Source organism: Parasteatoda tepidariorum, chromosome 9 (assembly GCF_043381705.1).
Source record: "Parasteatoda tepidariorum isolate YZ-2023 chromosome 9, CAS_Ptep_4.0, whole genome shotgun sequence".
Lineage (NCBI taxonomy): Eukaryota > Metazoa > Arthropoda > Arachnida > Araneae > Theridiidae > Parasteatoda > Parasteatoda tepidariorum.
In genome coordinates, this window is record NC_092212.1 from 68308053 (window position 1) to 68329080 (window position 21028).

At 31.2% G+C, this 21028-nt stretch overlaps 1 protein-coding gene across 1 annotated transcript; it reads right to left on the reverse strand.

Moving 5' to 3' along the window:
- Positions 1 to 4425: 4425 nt before the first annotated feature.
- LOC139426564 (uncharacterized) lies at positions 4426 to 15259 on the reverse strand. Its single transcript, XM_071185848.1, has 5 exons — positions 15150 to 15259; positions 14908 to 15043; positions 13599 to 13867; positions 5735 to 7302; positions 4426 to 5552 (listed from the first exon to the last, which is right to left on the reverse strand). Exons 1-5 carry the CDS (start codon positions 15257 to 15259, stop codon positions 4426 to 4428), a joined length of 3210 nt encoding a protein of 1069 aa, XP_071041949.1.
- Between the last annotated feature and the right edge of the window lie 5769 nt (positions 15260 to 21028).

A 21028-nucleotide genomic window follows, 5' to 3' on the forward strand; every position in this document is an offset into this window, starting at 1 on the left:
TATTCAATTCTCTATAATCTTCTATAATCTAAAATGTATGTTTGCTTTTTTGATCGTGAACATAATATTTGCTTATAATTGCGTTTGATTTTATTGTTTTTTTAACTACATATATAATTTTTTATAGAAGTTTCCTATTATAAATGTATATCATAGTCTTATTTCAATAGCTAATTTGATTTTTGTATCCCAACTTATTTTTATCCCCATATTTATAGTATGCATTGTGAAATTTGACGCGCATCTATTTTAATATATTGTAATTTATTCAATTAAGTATATTCTTAAAAATATGTGCATTTTTTTCGAATTGTTTAACTAATTGCTTTTAATTGTTTACATAGTATTATTATATTTTAAAATTCGAATCTCAACTATTAATTTTGTTAGTTACACCCATCTTTTTTACAAATAACATTGTTTTCTTATTAAAGAAGTTGTTATTTTTCCAATCACAAAGTTTTATTGATGTATCAACAAATGTTTTAATTTTTATCACAAATTTTATTTTCAATTACATAAACTTTTCTTGGCTTACAAAATTAATTAGTTTAAGCATGATTTCTTGATTATTTTATTACTTTAAATTAAAAAATATTACTTAAAAAAATATTTTTGCAATCTTATAATTTAAATAGTATTTAAATCCAAGTATTTTAATAATTCAATCTAAGTTTTTTTAATATTTTATCAAGTATTTTTATATTTTAATTTTACAGACACAAATTGCATGCAGTTGTAGAAAATGCAGTTTTATATTTATTTGTATATTTCATTTTAACTTTCTGAAATTTCCATTTCTCCAATCAAAAATTTTATAATTTTATTCACATATTTCTATATTGTAAGGATGTATTTTAGTTTTTATTCCAATTTTTTTAATTTTATATTGTGACCATGTCAAGTAATCTAGTATAATATGAAGTATTGAATAATATGAATAAATAAAATATATGAATAAATAAAATAATATTTATTCATGTATTTCATTTTAACTTTTAGAAATTGCTATTTTTCCAACTGCAAGTTTATATTTTTATATCTCAATGATGTCATTTAGTTTTCAGTTCAATTTTTTAATTGTACAATGTGACAATAAAAAGTAATCTAGTATAATATGAAGAATAATATGATGTATAATATGAAGAATAATATGATGTATAATAAATAGAATAAGATTTATCCATATTTTGCATTTTAACTTTTAGAAATTGCTATTTTTCTAATTTCTAATTTTATTCACATATTTTTATATTTCAATGATATACTTTAGTTTTTAATCCAATTTTTTATTTATTTTGCATGGTGCCAATGTAAAGTAATCTAGTATAATATGAAGAATAATATCATGTGTTATAAATAGAATAATATTTATTCCATATATTTCATTTTAACTTTTAGAAATTGCTATTTTTCAATTACAAATTTGTACTTTTATTCACATATTTTTATATCCCAATGATGTACTTCAGTTTTTAATCCAATTTTTTTTCAGTTTACACTTTGGCTTTGTAAAGTAATTTAGTATGATATGAAGCAAAATATGGACATGCCTCATAGTTCAACACGCTGATAAATTTAAAAATTTCCATATTTTTGCAATCTCCTAAATACAGGGTATTACAAATTAAAGTGTTGCAGTATATAAGTATATTTTTGTTCAATATATCATTGCAATGTTTTTTTATTTAGTTTAATTTATCTTCATAGCTCAAAACAAAAGGAATGTTATAGTTTTGAATATAAACTGCATATAAGAGAGATTTTAGTGGTTGATTGTAGGATACGGTAAGAAAAAGAAGCACAAAAAAAAACGAATACTTAAGTTTTATTAACGATATTTCGTCGCTTTGAAACTAAACCGTAGTAACTCAAAAAAGTCAAAAAATAAGATATTTAGATCATTATGTGTAACAAAAATCATCCTTTTCGACAAATAACGTGTTATCTTCATAGTTCCATAAAATTAATTTAGAGAGCAGTTAAATCGTTATCGCATTGGCTCGATTCGCCATCTTGTTTTAGGGAGTAGTGTACCAGTGTGCCAGTAGCAAAAAAACCTTTTAGGAGATAACGTCGCTTCGAAACTAAACCGTGGTAAAACAAAAAAGCAAGTTTTTCAGGAGAGCGATTTTTTTCTCTACACTGTTGTACGTCAAAATTTGAAATGAAATATGTAATATTCGGGAAGATATTTTGAAGAACATCGTTGTATTTTGAAATAACTCTCCACTTTTAATAAAAGATTTAGAGAAAAGTGTTGCAACTCCAAGTTCCTTAACTTATTTCGAAATTACCCCAAAATGGGAAATGCTACAAGAATCAGGCCTGGTTCACTGAAAAATGTAAAGAAACAGGGTTTTTTGAATGTAAACTATTTTGCAAAAGTCTCCATAGCTTCGAGTCAACCTGCGATGGAATTTCCTGAAAAGTTAGAAATCGCTCTCCTGAGAAACTTGCTTTTTTTGAGTTACGACGGTTTAGTTTCAAAGCGACGATTTGATAATTAAATTTTTTTCAATGCGAGCCTGGAAAATATTAGCCATGGATGTTTTGATAACAATTTGATTTAAAATCTTCAAGAAAAGTGCAAGTAACAAAAGTACTAGTTACAAAACTAGTAATGAAAGTAATGGTAAAAACAGCAACAACAAAAAAACACAAATAGTAGAAATAGTTAGTTTCTACTTTCATAATTTATAACAAAATAAAAGTACAATGATGTATTCAAAAGATAATAAGTCGAAACAGTGATATTTGATTTATTGAAAAAAACATTCACAACAAAACATTCTAAACAAAGAATAAGATATACTGATTCCAAAAATAAAAAAAACAGATGAAAATCATAAAAAAAATAAATTTGCTGACTAACTAAATGAATTATAATAGAAAATGAATGAAGAGAAAAGAAAACAAATTTTAGAACCATAAAAATATGATTTTTTATTTTTAAACTACCAAAGCCTCTACCATAAATGTAAAAATAATAATTGCAACAAGGTAATTCAAAACACTCCAATCACATATATAATTATATACACGTGCAACTACATAAAACGTAGCTCTGTAATTATATTTCAAAAACTAAATAGATTCCTTCCAATATCATGAAAATTTTAAATCTAAGTCAAAGTGAATATCTGATGATTTCTGCAAATATTTTTGAAAATTAAGCGTGTTTTCGAGTAGTAACAATGACAATTACTTTTAATGATTTAGTTTTGGAAAAAAGAAGAAAATGACAATAAACATAATTTGATTTGATTTTCAAAAGCGAAACATCTGGTTTTGCCAAAACATTTTCTGTATATCTCATTTCTTGGTGCTTGTTACAAAAATGATTTTATGGCGAGATTTTCGTTATTCAGTAAAAACTTTAAGTTAATTATCAACTAAAATATTGCTTCATTCTTTACGTATTCTTAATTTCTGTTGTAAAGCTCATTGTATAGCCTTGGTGGCTCAGAGGATAGAGCGTTTGTTTCCCTTTCTGATAACCCAGGTTCGAATACCAGCGGTGTCTAGTTGATACAAATTTTGCTCCCGGCTTGAACCAACCATAATGCTGACGCAAAATATCCTCAGAGGTAGACGGATCATGGATTAGAATCCCTTTGCCGTAAGGCTAATCATAGGAGATTTTTCGCGGTTTTCTGCTCCATGCAACGCAAATGAGGGCTACTTCCATCAAAAAGTCCTTCACGAAGGCTAGTTTGTCTTAATACTTGATGCAGGAGTTCTCTTGTCTTCTGGATTGGGTTTAAAATTAAAAGGCTATGAGGTAGAATATTAGTAGTCGTAAACTCAGAATTGGGTCAGCTGTTCAACACTGGCTATAAGAAAAAGAAATATGCCCATTTTCTACTAACATCAAACAAGGAAAAAAAAAATTCAATTATTTTTACAATGTTATACATTTTCAGCCAGCATTATTATCACTTATAACTATCTTATATGTAATTTATAATTTAGATACATTTTGCAATAATGTTGCAAATTACAATAACCATCAACTTAAATTTTTCGATATTACTTTTGTTAAAATATCTAAAACCAACTATTAAATTTTATTTTTCATACAATTGTTTAGTTTCACATTAGAAAAAGTATATTACAGGGGGAAATGTTTCGGTATTCAATTGTTGCCATAACATTTTAAATCTGATAATAATTGTTGAGGTTAATAATTAAGACACAATACGCTCTTCAAGTAAATTTAAAAAATAATTAAGTACAACAATATATATGCTTTTTTTATTTTGCTTTTTTATTTTGCTTCATTTTATTACTATTTCATTATAAAATTATTGATATGTTATGGTACTTTGGTGATAGTTTGAATGAAAAAACAACTATATTTCATTTAGCAAAATGAATTTATTGTCTTTCTCTTTCTTTTTCTTATCCCCAAAATTAGCAGGGCTAAACAATGTCCATGAAATTCATGACCCGGAGGAAGTCTGCCACCATAAGTGTGTTTTTAAGAATGTCCCTTTTGTCCAGACCAAGACAGTCCAGGATATGTTGGGGGGAAGCCTGCATATTGTGGCACCTGGGGCAGTTAGGGTAGATTTTAATACTACCCTCAAAAGAAAGGGACTTAAGGTGGCCGCTGATAAGCCTGGTAAGTGCAGTCTGGTCCTTGCGGTTGCACCGAATGTTGAGTGCACCTCCTGGACTGGTGCTCTGGTACCAGTGATGTTTGGGGGGTACGAGCCAGGAAGCGAGGTCTTCTTTCTTCTTTTTTGATGCCAGCTCCATGAAGGTGAGGGAATTTGGACTTATCAGATTTTCCTTCGTCCCCTCCTTAGCCAGAGTATCGGCGATGTCATTGCCCAGAACCCCAACGTGAGAAGGGATCCATTGGAGGTGGACTTCACGCAATCGTGAGAGGATTTTAGTTTTGTGTAGGATTGAATCACTTGTTTTGTCTCTCACCTTCCTCCAATGCGTTAAGTATTGTATGGAGCTGAGGCTGTCAGAGAGGATCCAGATGTTATTTTGATCCTGTAGTGTTAGAAGAGAATCCAAGGCAGTATCAATAGCAATGAGTACACTTCTAAACACCGAGCAGAAATCAGGATTCCTTTTGGAGATGTTGAGGGAGTAATTACTTGATTTGATGTAGACACCACTGCCAGATGATGATGTGTCCGTCTTGCTTCCGTCTGTGTACACCAGTATTGATTGTTTGGGGATGGTATTAATAACCTCTAAAGCAAGTTGCTTAAGCAATTCTGGGTGATCCAGCTTCTTGTTAACTTGTGATGAAAGGTGTTGATGGAAATAAACACCAGTTAGCCCTTCAGTTGGGTCAATGAATTGTTTATTAAGGCAATCCTCGACATTTCCAGCAAGAACGTTGTTAACTACGGCCTGGCTAAGTGGGCTGTTCTTCTTTAGTCTTTGGTTGCTGCTCCACCTTTGTAGATAATCTGCTGTTCTGTTTTGGTGTCCAAGGCTAGAGAGCTTATGTTGTTGTTGTTGTTGTTGTTGCTTATCCTCTAATTGTCTGACGAGGTCAGACAAGATCCAGTAAGTTGTTGACCCTCAAAAAGTCGATTACAAGAAGTGGAGAAGCATATAAGTCCTCCTTGGAAAGGCCCAAGCAGTCGAGGATATGTTCTGCTGAGGCCTGCTGGGCTTCACATTTAGAGCAGACTGCATAAGTCTTTCTTCCTTTAAGAGAGCTTATTAAAGTATTTAGTAAGGAGATAATTTCTTCTGAGACCTAGAGGCTGGAGGTCGACCTCAAACAAGACAATGTCATTTGGACAACTGTTTCTGAGTCCAGTAATAATGCGAGCAGCAGAAAGCTGGACTCGTTCAAGACGTTGGAGGTTTGAAGCAGATGCACAACTATAGACTGGTGCTCCATATTCCAGGATTGGTCTGATGAGTGCAAGATATGTGGCTCTTAAGGTGGTAGCGTCAGCGCCCCAATTTCGCCCAGCAATATACTTTAGGATTTTAAGTCTCTTCCTACTTTTCAACACTAAGTTGTTTATATGCTTATTGTTGGTGAGTTCAGGATCTAGAATGAAGCCCAAGTAGCTGGGGTGTTTTTCAACAAGTAGAGTTTGGCCATTCAGTAGGATATTGGGTTGAAATCTGTAGAGTCGTTTGTTAGTAGTGAAGAAACTAACAGAAGATTTTGAATGATTAAAGGTCAATTTGTTGCACTTTGCAAACTCTTGAATTTCCATTAAAGTTAGATTAAGGTGATTCTCGATATTGCTGACTTCTGAATCAGAGCACCATAAGACGATGTCGTCAGCGAATAGTCCTACCTCACAACGCTTCGAAATGACCCTCTCAATGCCAGCCAGAAACAAAGAAAACAGAGTTGGGCTGAGAACTGATCCTTGGGGAAGTCCCTGCCGCTGAGTAAAGGTGTCTGATAGAACATTGTTGAATTTGACGTTGAAAAGTCTGAATTTCAAGAAATCATTAATCCATGGCAAGGCAAATCCATCAATTTTGAAGAAAGTAAAGAGTTTGACAATAAGTTTTTGTTTCCAAACTCTATCAAATGCCTTAGACAAGTCCAAAAAGACAGCTGCAGTATGTTTTGTGGGCAGGTGATTGTGGGCATCACGTATTCGCTGTCCAAAGAATAGTACTTGATCAGTAGTACTGTGTCCTGTCCTAAAGCCGTATTGTTCCTTCGGGAGTAGGTTATGACTATCAAGAAAAAAGATGAGTCGATTTAAAAGCATCCTTTCCATAATCTTACAAGCAGTGCTGGTGAGTGCAATTGGCCTATAACTATCGGGAGAGCTGGCTTCTTTATTGGGTTTCCTGATCGGAATGATGATAGCTCTTTTCCACTCATTGGGGAGGCGTCCTAGACGCCAGGATTGATTTATGATGTCTAGGAATCTTCTCGTAAACTTCTTTCCCAGATGTTTTAGCATTTGTCCATGGATGCCGTCCGGTCCCGGGGACTTGTTAAGATTTGCTTCATTCATTGCACACTCCAATTCGTGCAAATTAAAGTTACTTGTGAAGATAGGGTTTCTTGTAGCAGTTGTGCGACATCCATGTAAAACGTTTATGGCCTTAGTTTTTACCTTTGAATTCTCCTTGGAAAAATTTAAGGTGCTTGTATCTTGATAAAATAATCCTAATAGATTAGCAGCCGCTTTGTCGTCTTGTGCAAGGTTACCATTTTCGTCAACTATGGTGTTACATTTTTCACGTTGTTGTTGTTCCTTATTGAGGCTCTTAACTAGTTTCCAAAGTTTAGTGTCAGATGATCTCGAGTCTAACTTGGAGCAAAGTTCCAACCATTTCAATCTTTTGTTCCATTTCAATCCATTTTAATCTTTGAATTTATTGTAAACAGAAGTAATAGCGGGAGCAAATTTTAATAATGAAAATTCCAAGAATAAAAATTCTAAGAATCAAAATGGATTGATAACAACAGAAAAATCAATAAAATTGACGAAATTTTAAAGCCTTAATAAAAAAAACAATTTTGATTTTTTAATTAAGTAAAAGTTTTTATTGTGTTCAAATTTTATTTTCAAAACTTACTTTTAAAACATGATTATTGAAATAAAATTGTATACCTCAAAAGAACGGATGAATCAAAATATTTCGAAAATAAAATTGATTTCCTCTAAAATCATCAAACAATAGCATGAATAGTAATATTGAATATATGATTACACACGCAAATTGTTTTGCACAAAAAAGATCTTTTAAGAAGATTATCAAGAGAATTCCAATTAGTTGCTTATTTTTGAAAACAGCACTGAAAATAAATTAACTTACAGAGTTGTGTCATTTAATTAACGTTCTTTCAAACGCAAAAAATTTGGTTTACCTAACTTATAAAATATATAGAAATATTGCTTAGAATTTAAATTTTTATAACTTTTCTTTAAATCTTGATGCAGAATAATTTTTTACCATTATAACCAAATATTAACTGTATGTTCCTAATTTCTGCTATATGATCATTGCCGAATAGGATCAAGAACAAAAACAGGTCTTTCAAATAATTTTTTCGTTTTTTATAAATACTTTTGGAACCTTATTACGATTTGTAATCATCATATCTATTATTTATAATCTAGATAACTTTTTGTAATATTATCCAATATTACTATAATATACATTATTCGACATTATTCGATATTTGCTGACATTATTATTTGCTGACATTATTGATTTAACTGACATTATTCGATATTTTCTGCTGATGCAAATGCCCAATTTGAAAATCATAGCAAGTCATATGCTTAGATTCCCAACTAAACGCTCATTACTTTTAAATTATCCACATGGGCAGTGTTAAGTATAATCATAAATTTGTAATCTTTAATTGGATATCTTTTGATAATTGACATGGAAAAATCCAAATTAATCACAATTTTATATTTAAGATCTGAAAATACCGTTGTGAATATTATTACAGAAAGTATTTTAAATTTATACTTTAAGCTTTGTATGTATGGAGCTTTCAAAGAAGTGCTAAAAAAGATATTTGTTTCACTGTATGAAAAATCTTCAGCATCAAAAGAAATTTCGAGCTTGGATCGGTTAGTGCTATTTTTACGTATGTCATATTATTTTATAACATTAATACTGTACTTTGGAATATGAATATCGATAAATGTACCGAGGGCACATTTCATCGAATTTCGGAAATTATCTATTTATGCCACAGTTACAAAGTATTAAATTTATGTATTTTCTATTGTTGCTATTTATGCATCACGCATGACGGGAGTTGTCACATTGTCCCTTGCAATCTCTGTCTAAATTTTAGAAAGATAGAACAAACAGTTATGAAGTTATAAAAGAGAAACATACACACCCTAAGACACCTTATTTTTTTTGCATTTATTTTTTTTATACTTATTTTTTTTTGTTTATAACAACGCATATTTTCATGTGGTTCAGAATTAATTTCAAGGTTTAATTGCAAATATATTTCCTCTAGAAAATAAGCACATTTTTATTAATGTATTCTTCGGAATAATTCTTTTAAACGATTGTTATTTTTCCAATTTCATATCATTTTTTGCACGATTACTACAGTACTGTACTTACAAATATATTTAATTTATCTAAACAGCATATTTTAAAATACTTGAAATTCTAATTCAAAATCAATCAAGAATTAAAATCCTAAATAAAAAAATGAAAAATCAAAAGCTAAAACATACTATTTATTTTATAAAGCATATTACGAAAACACAAGTTAAAGCAGTAAAAAGTACAAATAAAAATAATTCTTTGAGTTCTTTCATCATTTTATCAAAGAATAATAATATCAGAAATTTAACAAATGTACTTCATTTATAAATTCAAAATTTCTAAAAAATGAAAAATGGCAGAAGTTGATTGAAAAAATGAAAAACTGATTAAAGAAAAATCTTTATAAGTCAAAATAAAATTGCAGACTAATTTGATTTTAATAGCAGAAGGAAATCAATCGAATAGTAGAGTTTAAGCTCCCAGTCAGAAAAACAGCTGCTTATTTTTAAGTTATTAAAAGCTGTTTTGATATAACATTATTTTCCTACAAGGCAATTTCAAATGCGTCTATTAAAAATAAATTAGATTCATCTAAAAGCAAAAAAATAAATGGCGTACAAATTAATTTCAAATGCAAAATTGACTTTTTCTAAATTCATTAAATAATTCTGTCTATGTTAAGATGAATATTTGATAACATATGCAAATATTTTCATGAAGAATGCATGGTTCACGGCAGATTCAACGAAAATTTCATTTAATTTGTATTAGAAATGATACTTAAAGTGAAATAAAATAATCATTATGGTATTAATTTCTGTTCAAACGAAAGAATCTGTTCTTGCCAAACTATTCTTTAAATAGTTTCTATTTGATGTTAGTTGCTAAAAAATGTTTCTTCATCAAGATATATAAGGAAAGATTCTAAAAATTTAAATTCTAGGCTATATCGCTTTATTTTTTTCATGTTCCGAATTTCAGCAATATGTCCAATATCTAAACATATTAACAGGTGTATCAAATGTATTTACTATTTAATAAATATCTTGGGAGCTTTACAATGAGTGTAATTGTGCATTCTTTTTCTTTAATTGGATACCTTTTGCAAATTGACATAGAACCCTATCAGCTAATTACATTTCTCTGTTTAAAAACTAAGAACAGCGTCGCAAATATTGTTTTAGAGTCTGCTTTAAACTTATACTGTACTCTTGGCCAGTATGAACCTTTTACAACTTTTGCAATGTTTTGCACTGCAATTTGTTACCAAATGAAAGCCGAAATTTTAAAACTGAATGATAAACTTAAAGAAACTAATCTGGATTACGAGTTTTTATACAAGAAATACGATTTTCTGTATAGTCTGGCTCAAACCATAGATAAAAACTTATCCCATTTTGTCTTTATATTCTCAATTTACGAATCAAGCGTAGTTTATTTTACGGTCAATTTAGTTTTAAAAAATAAAGCTCGTTTGCATTCGTTTTTGTACATTAAAACCGCCACACTTTTAACATATACTGTTTTTATATTTTGCGTTCTTACTATTTCTGCATCACTTATATCGGAAGCTTCCATGGATTTAACTAGAAACAGCAGAGTGTTGAATAAAAATGGAGAAAATACTATTTTCTATAAAAGAAGCTTTCAAAAAAGTGCTAAAGAGGATATAAGTTTTACGGTGTGGAGAATTTTCAGCATCAGAAGAAATTTCGTACTTGCGTCCTTTGGTGCTATTTTTACGTATGTTGTATTATTTCATAGCCTGGAAACTAGTATCTGAGAAACTTGCAGAGCTATTTGCTTTTTCATCAAGTTATTTGATTATTAACTATGTTATTTTACGTTCAAGTTATTTGTTTGTTAACTATATCAAGTTACTGGATATTGTTATATCCAGTCCCATCTGCATCATAGGGTTAACTATGATGCAATTTGTATTATTGTATTCCTGTGACCATGTTATATTTTTCCGATTTCAAACGAAAATTTGCGTCTTTTAAATACAAAATACTGTCGAATAGTTACTAAACAAATCGGTCAGATTATCTTTATGCAAAATTCTAAAATGTAAAGAAAAGTTGTTAGAATTTTTCTTCATGCATATTCAAATAGTTTTAAATGATTAATTTTATAAATCAAAGAAATTTTAATGATGAATAGTTGTTACTAATGGATTTAAATAACTGTAAATATATAAAAATTTGAAAAATTATTGTTTAGAAATGAGCTATTTTTGAAACATTTTAAATTTAACTCAGAAAAATACACTGGTGTTACCGGCTGTATTTCATAACTATAAATTATTAAAATTCTAAATATAATGTTTTTCACTTGTTGACCTAAACTAATACAAAATAATCAAAGAATATGAAAAAAGTTTTATAAAAATTATGCCACAAAGCGTTCTCTTACACAATTTTTTTTTTGCGAAAACGTAAGCAATATTAGCATACAAAAAGATTTCAGTTTTCACTTTTCAATTACAGTCAAAAATTTTACTAGTTATAGTTATTAGTTTTAGAGTGACTCTTGTTTGCAGTTGTTATTTTTATGGGTAACTTTTTAAACCATGCATTTTTGTATTTAAATCACATATACTGTTTGAATTTTCATTCTGAATTTCCTGTAAAATAACCTAGAGCAGTCTGTTCCTCCTAGTAGCAGTAATTTTTACGGTAAAAAATATGTTTTACCTTTACGGCTTTGAAATCCATTTACAACTGATTGGGCTAAAAATAATGAATGCAAAACTCCACGGTTTCTTAACAATTTACAACTGGCATAGTATCAAAATCGCAAAAAAGAAAAGAAATTTTACTGGACCTTGGAGATAGGCTTTTTGTTGTGAAATGGGAATTGGAGTTAGGGCATGGTTGAGTTGTGTTTAATCAAATGATCCGTGAAATTATATTTATTTAGTTTATTTGGTTAAATCACCGATCCCAAGAGATGGTGCGTAAAGTAGCTTTATGGCGCTGCCCATCGTATTTAGAGCCACAAATTGGAAAGCGCAGAACATTGGGAACTCTTCATGTGTTGAAGAAAAATAAGAAAATATTGTGGTGTTGACGATGGGACATAAGATTGATAGATTAGCCCTTTCGGATATAGTATGTACAAAGCTGCAAGAAACTCAGTGGCTTCATTAGTTGGTACAGAAAAATTCTATTAGTTTAACCGTATTAAGAGAAAGCAGATAATAAAGGGTTTTTCTCACAGTTAGCAGTTTGAATACCATCTTATATTTTGCTATTCGTTTGTTCTGTTTGAATACTGTACGATAACAATTAAATAATTGTTACTTATCTATGTTTTTTTCGAAAATTTCTAACAGTGTCGTTGTTGTTTTTGTCCCAAGTTTTTATTACAAGTTTTCGCTGTAACCTGTAAAATAATTTAGTTTACCGTATTGTAAAATATTCAATTCCTTATAATTCAAAAATGTTATTCGAGAGATGGTATGTTTGCTTTTTGATGACTAATAAAACATTTGCTTATATAATCTTATTTATTTTTAACTATTTTTTCTAACTAAATATATTATTTTTACAGGGACTTCCTTTTTATATTTGTACCATAATTTTATTTTAATAACTTGTTCAATTTTTTAATCCCAATTCATTTAATTTACAATGTGAAATTTTTCATTTGTCTAGTGTTTTAAGTAAAATATTCGATTACGTTTGTTCAAAAATGTTATTTTTTAGTTTTTTTTTTATAATGAATGTAATATTTGCTTATATCTTTTCTTTCTTTATATATCTTTTCTTTCTAATTGTTTAAATTACATTCACATAGACGTTTTGTTGTATTTCAATCCCCTATATTAATTTTACTAGCTGCATACACATTATTTCAATGAATATTATTATTTTACTATTAAAGAATTATTCTTTTCATCAACAAAGTTTCAATGCAACCACAAATTATTCCATTTCAATCACAGATTTTATAATTTTATTATTTAATTAGATAATTTCTTTTCTATTTTTTTTTACTTATAAAATTAATTAGTTTAGACATGACTTTAAATTTATTCTATTACTTATAATAAAAAATTTATTTAAATATATATGTTTTCTCTCTTATGATTTAAATAATATTTTAATCTAAGTTCTTTAATATTTTAGTTTTTAAATCCCAAATTGTTTATATTTTAATTGAATATTTTTGTTTTTTAAATTACATTTTAATATTTAACCTTATATTTCAATTATTTCGACGCCTGGTGACTGAGTGGCAGCCCTTCGCTCTCCACAGTCCTGAGTTCGATCCTCGGACTGGGAAAGGTAGACTCAGCATTTCCTTCCTTCAGTGTGTCGATAAAATGAGTACCAAGTTTGCTTGGGGGCTAAATACTAGGGGTTCCGTGTTCGGCTGACCACCAAATCGGAACATCTGCTCCTGCACCCCTGTCCCCAAGGTCAAGAAAGCAGAGATGGACACAGTAGGGCTTGGCCCGTTATGGGCTGCCGCAACGCTGAGTTTAGTTTAGTATATATTCTATTCAACTTTAAAAAAATTTTATTTAACCAATTAGAAATTTTCATTTCCATTCACTTATTTTTATAGCCAGAAAGGTGACCGAGTGGTTAGCGTGCCTGACTACGAAGCCAATGGCTGCGGGATCGAATCCCGCTTTGATGCCCAGAGCGGGATTTGATCCCGCAGTTATTGGCTTCCTAGTCGTAGGATGTCTCTCTCTCTCTCTCTCTCTCTGTTGTCTTCTGATGTGCGAATGTATAAATGTGGCCCACTCTATGAACGGGCATTTGTGGCAGTGTGGCGTGGGTAATGTTGCTCGCCTCCGTGACTTTGGTTCACGGGTGCCAACAGGGTTATGACAAATGAGCAACACTTCCGGCAACTTCTAAGGAGAAGAACGAAAGCACTACATCCATAAGATTATTGAATATCATGCTTTTTCTAGCTTTGGCGTAAAAATCAATCGGAAGTAGTAACCCGGTTTTACGATGAGTTTTAAACCCTAACACCATCTGTGCTTAGCTTTACACGATCAGGCAATCCATCGGAAATTGTAGGAAAAGAGAATTACAAATGGTAAATTGTTTCTGGGAAAAAATAAAGAAATAGAAACCCTTCTTCCTAAGTCCCAAACATATTTCATTGGATTCCTATCCAGGAAGTCGATGCTAGTCCAGGCTAGCATTCGATGGATTCTTTCATCGAAAGTGAAACGCTAACGCAATCCTTCATTACACCCTGGAAAAAGACGTCTGAAGGCTTTCTTTGACGTCACAAGCTGGAAAAAAGGCTTGTCAAATTTACACCACTCCTGATCTTAAGAACCCTACCTTCAAAGAATTAGCGAAAATTAACCATGTGACGCAAAGAGCAAATCATCGCATTCCGTAATCAAATTTTAACCGGCCATGCTTGCCTGAAAACAGGCTAAGAGAATCAGGGTGAAAAATCACGTTTTCATTCATCTTATATGACGCCACGAGCCTGATGTCAGGTCTTGTGTAAATGGGGTGTTGAACTGAATTTATCTCTGATTGCTTCAGCGTAAAAAGAACAATAGATATGAGGATCTCATCCATGTTCTGCTGAGATGTTATTGCCTCATTCCTGATAATGCATGTGTCAGCGTGTTTGTTAATAGAAAAACCACCCCAGCCATTAAACTGCTGCCGCCATTTTTTCCCGCAGTGAACTGATCGTTAAGACACGGTTCCCATCAGAACACGGAAGTCAAACATCACTGGCAGCGGTCAGTGATCGCGTAAGGGACCACTTGCATTAGTCTGCTTAAGGACCAAGGGTGTACGGAATTGATCCTCGTTAAACTGTTCTACCGTAAAATGCTTAACTTCGCTTGCAGATCGTCGGGTTACCGAAGTGGGGGTGACATTTCCTCAAGAGTGGATCAAAATTGCGATGACATGCCTTCGTCTCATCCTTAGGGATGCTTCCCAGACCGTCGCCAATAGCCCATTGTGAAGCTCTAGTGCGACCTAAATAAACTACAACAACAGCTGCCGCCAGTTTAGACAAATGGATGAAGCACCGCATTCCTTTCTTTCTAGATAGTAATTCAACAATAGTCAGGTTGTACAATATAGCATGACTCGTTGGTTGTAAGCAATTTAGTCTCCTCAAGTCGCCTCAAACTGATTTGCACTACTTACAACAGCATAGTGGTTTCTTGCAAATAAAACGCCAAATATAGATCTACGAGTAAACAAACTCGCATGGTGGAGTTGGTCTCGTACAGTTTGAGTTGACTCTCTAGTACCATTAGCCCAAAGAATGTACAAAGCGGGAGAAAGCTAACTTTTATAGACTTAATGTAAAGCGGTACCCCAAGGGTTAGAAAGGTCCCTGGGTATAAGGGAAAGAGCAGCATTTAGGAACACAGTAGCAAGGGCTCTTCTTAAACCGGTTTTATGCAAACCCTTCCTCAACCACAGTTAGGGTTCGGGGAGGGAGAGGAATGTCCTCTCTTTTTACTTATGTTCGGTCTGTAGCTGCACTTTTTTTTCATTATTTATTATCATTACTCTGATATTAATTAAGATATTTCGTTGAAAAATTATTTATATCATATACATGTTGATTTGATTATATCGGCAAGCACGTTTTGAGATAGAACGAAGGAACAAAATTGCGATTGGCGGGAAGCAGCATACTCAACCGACAACCGGTTCTGGAGACATGGATCCGCTGATTGTCAATTTGTATCTTAAGCGCATGCCTTGAACCGGTTATGCTGTGCTAAATCTGAGTATATTGCTCTCCCTGTAAGTTATTTTTCTGGTACAGCGTACTGTACAGGGTTGCTCCCCGCTTTTGCTCCGTATTTGGAGAGCCGGATGTCTTCTCCTTCCTACATTCTTTGATTAGCTCTTTAAATGCGCTGTTGCAGTAAATAGAATGTGTTGGAGTGGCTTGTTACTCCTCTGAATACATTAAATTAACATAATTAAGTTTCGGTCGTATTTGGCAACAGATATTTTATTTTCAGATAACGTAAATGACGTCATCCGTGCATATCATTATGGAATCTGTATGTAAGGCATGCATTGTTGTAAGCATGTGTTCTTGTCTTGTCTCTTCACTATGTCACGTCACTGTGTTGTTGTTTCCGGTGATGTACCAAGATTTTTGTTAAGCTGTATTTATATTTAGTATTTTCAGTTGTACGCTGTATCGAGATGGTACTGTATGAAATAAAGAAATGTTTAAATCTTCAAGTTTCTTTATGTGAGATAACACTTTCACTCACTACTGTGCTACTCCGCTAACACATCAACATAATGGTTCTTATTGCAACAGCATGGTTTTTGTTTATAGAGTGTTTTTTTTGCTGACGTTAGAGTTGTAGAAATGCACAGACGTAGAGAGACAAACCCCCAATTTGTGTTCTTGGAGGAGTGCAGTTTGAAGCGGTGTACGACTTTGAAGCCTTTCAATACTCAAACACCAAAACGGTTTTGATTGCAGTATCACGGTTTTTTTTTCTTAGCGTGGTTTCTGTCCAGACGTTAGAGCAAAATATCTACCCTCAACTTATGTTTTTGTCAGCGTGCGGCTTTAAAGTGTTTCAAGAGATTTCGCCTTCCAATGAGGTAAACCGGTGTTCGATCCCGGCGATGGCTGGTCGATACGAATTCCGCATCCGGCTTGCACCGACCACAGTGCTGGAGTGAAGTATCCTCAGTAGTAGACGGATCATTGGTCAGAGTTTAATTGCCGTCGAACTAACCGTGGGAGGTTCTCATGGTCTTCCTCTCCATGTAACGCAAATGTGGGTTAGTTCCATCAGAAAGTCCCCCACAAAGGCAAATTTCTCCCAATACTTGATCCAGGAGTACCCTTGTTTTCTGGATTGGGTTCAAAATTACGAGGCTACAGAGTTGAACATTAGTAGTTGCAAACCCAAAAATTGGGTCTGCTCATAAACGACGGCTATAAAAAAAATAATAAAATAAAATATAAATAAAAAGACACCAATTCTATAGTCCGGAAATGAAACCTTGAGTAACTATACAGTAAAAAATTCCGGATCAAGTTACGATTAATAAGAAACCGGTACTTCTATTGCATCATTCGCAAAATTCTGTTTGTCACAAAATCCATTTTTATCGCAAAATATTATGTCGTATTTTTTACAGTAATTATTACATAATTCGAGTGATTAATTATTTTACCATAATTCATACTATGAAAGTACATCAGATTTTTTCAGTTCCGTATCATTTTACGGTTAAAATAGATTTTAAGGTAAAAAGTACCGTACCTACTTGTAACAGACGTTGTAGTAAAAATAACAACTTTCAAAAATAATATGAGTAGTACTAGCAATTTTTTTATACTTTCCTCATTTATAACAAAGTACTACCATGTATTCAAAAGATTATAAGTCGAAACAATAATTTTTGATTTAATGAACAAAAGTTTATAAAAACTAAGAATTGCTACTGTTATGAACTGATTGTAAAAGTAAAAAAAAAAGATAAAAATCCCACAAAAGTGAAATTGCTGCCTAACTAGATAAATAACGATATGAAATCAATGAAATAAGAATAGAGCCATAAAAATATAGATATTTATTTTTAAACTTTCAAAAGCCTTTGCCATAAAAAAATAATTTCAATAAGTAAATTTAAATCATGTCAATTAGAAGAAAATATATATAAATATAACTACTTAAAAAATCCATGCTATATTTTAAGTTGTTATATAGTATATAGTAGTTATTCTAAAAGCGAAATAGATTTCTTCTGAAATCATGAAATATTCCCATCTGAGTCAAAGTGAATATTAGATCATACAAGCAAACATTTTAATAAAGAAAAAAAAATTTATATTAATTACAATGACAATTTTTTTAGTGATTTAGTTTTGATAATGATACAAAAAGGAAAGGTAATAACAAGCAACATATTTTTTTTAAATTTCTTTTCAAACGCGAAACATCTGGATTTTCGAACAATCGAATCAATTCTCTATATATCTCACTTATGGCAAGATTTCGAATTTTCAATTAGATTATCGACTAAATAAACTATTTTACAAATTGTTTATCAACTGAAAGAAGTAGCTTTATTATTTTCATACTCATTAATTTCTGCTTTACGCCCATTATCTACGTACATCAAAAAAGAAAAGATGTTTTCAATATATTTACTCTATTATAAATTTTTGCCAACATTGTTATCCCTTATAGCTATCATATCAGTATTTTACAATTTGAATAGATTTTCAGCAATCTCTCAAATTACAATAACATCCTTAATTTAGTTTTTTGATATTTACTTTTGCTAAAATATCTGTTGTTATTCCTACACTGTAAAAAATCTCGGTTAATGTTCATCCAATACTTGGTGCAAAGTTTGCTAATTGCACCATAAATAGGATAAATCAAAAATTAATTTATCTAGGTAGCACCATAAATTGGAAAATATGATCAAGAAATGCGTTTATGGCGCAATCGATTGCACCAAACTTTCGTACTATGACAGACACGTGACCGATGACTTATTTTGTAGTTGTTGACAAGATGGACGATTTTGTTATTGAATCTTGATATCATCTCATGCAAGCTAAGTTGTCTATGAAACTGTCAATTTCTTTTGAAGGTAAGTAAACTTTTCTTAATTATTTGCATTAATTACAGCTCATTTCTTTGATATAAACTTTAAAATACTCATTTTTTAATAAGAACAACTGTAGTCTGAAAGTGTTAGCTTCAAATTTCTTCTAGGAAACTGTATTCGTTGTATGAATAATTAAATATTTTAAAATCTATATTAGCTCTTTTTCAGTAAATAAGGAGATACAACGATTTTATGTGCACAGAAAGTGCATTTTCAGTATATTTGGCTAAAGTAGAATAGCTTTCCGCCAAATTTACTGCCGGTGAAAATTTTCTTGGTTCGTGTTTTTATTTCATTCTACCGAACAAAAAAAAATTCGTATGTGCTTTCTGTTAGGATTAAAACTTTTTATCAATATCTATGCTTTTGTTTTGATTTTCATGTTCTATTTTGCTCATTTTCGTTTGTAATGTCACATAATTACACGAATTTTGGTCTATGCATTCTAAAGTGCTTCGATTGTAAAATTTTCAATGCGAATTATTCACCTCAAATTAATACTAACCGTTGTCATAGTAACTAGATTTCTCTTTGCGTTCGTTGAGCGCACGAGGTAGGAGAAAAACATAGTGGGTAATATTGGCGTTAAAGAAAACAAAGCGATATTTTTTTTTAATTCGCCAAGAATACCTTACTGAAACTTAGAACAAAACACCGGCAAGAAGAACAAAACACCGGCACGTTGTTTTAGAATATTTAGAAATAAGCTGATTTCTTATTATGATCATTTTTTTAAATATATTTTATTATTAATATTTTTTAACTAAATGAAAATGTTTTTAAATGAAACAAAGTATTGTATTTAAAAAGATAATAAATATATATATTTTTTTAAATACAAATAAAAAAATACTTTGATACTCATAGATACTCTGCTTTAGATACTTATTTTTCTATGTTTTTTTCTATTTTTATTTATTTATTTTATTTTTTTGTAGCTTTATGTATATTAATTTAGCCCACATTTGTGTTTTGTGGGTGAGGGGAACGATAATATAAACGTGAAATTGAACGTTTTCATTGATCCTCAAAAATGTCTTACGTATTCTTTATAATATTTACAGTTGTCTTTGTTTTTTTAAGTAATTTTTTTTGAAAAGTTTCATTTTAATTATACAAGTGAAATTTTTTTATTCTGAAATATATGTGCTTCTATGAAACAAAAGACCTTCAGTTAAAAAGGCAATCCTCACAAACAGTATACATGTGGAGTTCTAATACTATCCACATGAATACTGCTTGTGTGCTAATGAGCAGCCAGATTCCACCCTCTTAGACTCAACACGAACTATTTTATCTATTCAAGTGATGATCAATTTGTTCATTTATTATTTTAACTGTCATCAGTTCCTTCAGCAAATTTTTTACTGTGCCACTCTGCATGAAATTCAATTCACAATTTCTCAAGTGGAGAAATTCTATTTTGGTGCTTTAGCGCATTTTAACAAAAATAATAATATTTTAAAATATCAATGTCTTTCTTTCCTTTCCGGGATCTTTGTAGGTGAAAGGAGGCTTAAGATAAAAATCCCCCCCCCCTGTATAAATAGTTGGTCTCGAATTTTTTTTTTTTTTTTTTGAGGTAGTGAAATGTTTTAACATTTTTTTACATGAGAACTAGAATTTCTCAATTTTCTTTATATTGTATTTTAAAAATAGTAATTAAAATATGACTTGCTTTGATTTATCTTTCTATGTTTTAAAAAAGTAAGGATTCAAATTTTGTTTCTTCTGTACATTTTATTAGCATAAATTACATTATTTTTAATCTTCTTTCATTAGCACAAAGGCACCAACAACTTTTAATTGAGAAAGAGACACAGGAAAAAATATTGTTATACCCAGTGCCGAACCTATTGATAAAAATATTTATTCTGCCAAAACCACCAGAATTCCAGAAGGTTATAAACAGTTTTTTCACCCTTGAAAGGTGCTAGTTTCAAGAACAGCTTACAAACAAAAAATGTGCATAGTTTCAAGTTTTGAGAATGAAGAGCCTGTGCTTGGAAAAACAATTATTCTTTTGTAAATAGGCTCCAAAAATTTTATTTGTGTGTAATGTTTTTAAATCTTGTTGTGTTTCTTAAGGCCTGGTTTCTTAGGACAGGACGCCGTCAGCTGGAAATCAGCGCTAACCTCTGATTGGTCCATTTGTGAGTTTGATAGTATACGTCATCGAACGCTCATCTTGAACTACAATTGCCGTCCAACTCAACTGCAGTTGGATTACAACGTGACGTTAACCACAGAAGCAATGGCGGACAACATCCAACAGCACATTGAAATCAGCCAAGATTTTGATTTTGACATTAAACATAGCTTCTTCATTAAACATAGCACTCTTCATTTAGCTCAGCTATAATGTGTTTTTTCTTGGACAAAGTCATTATTTGTTCTCTAAAACACTG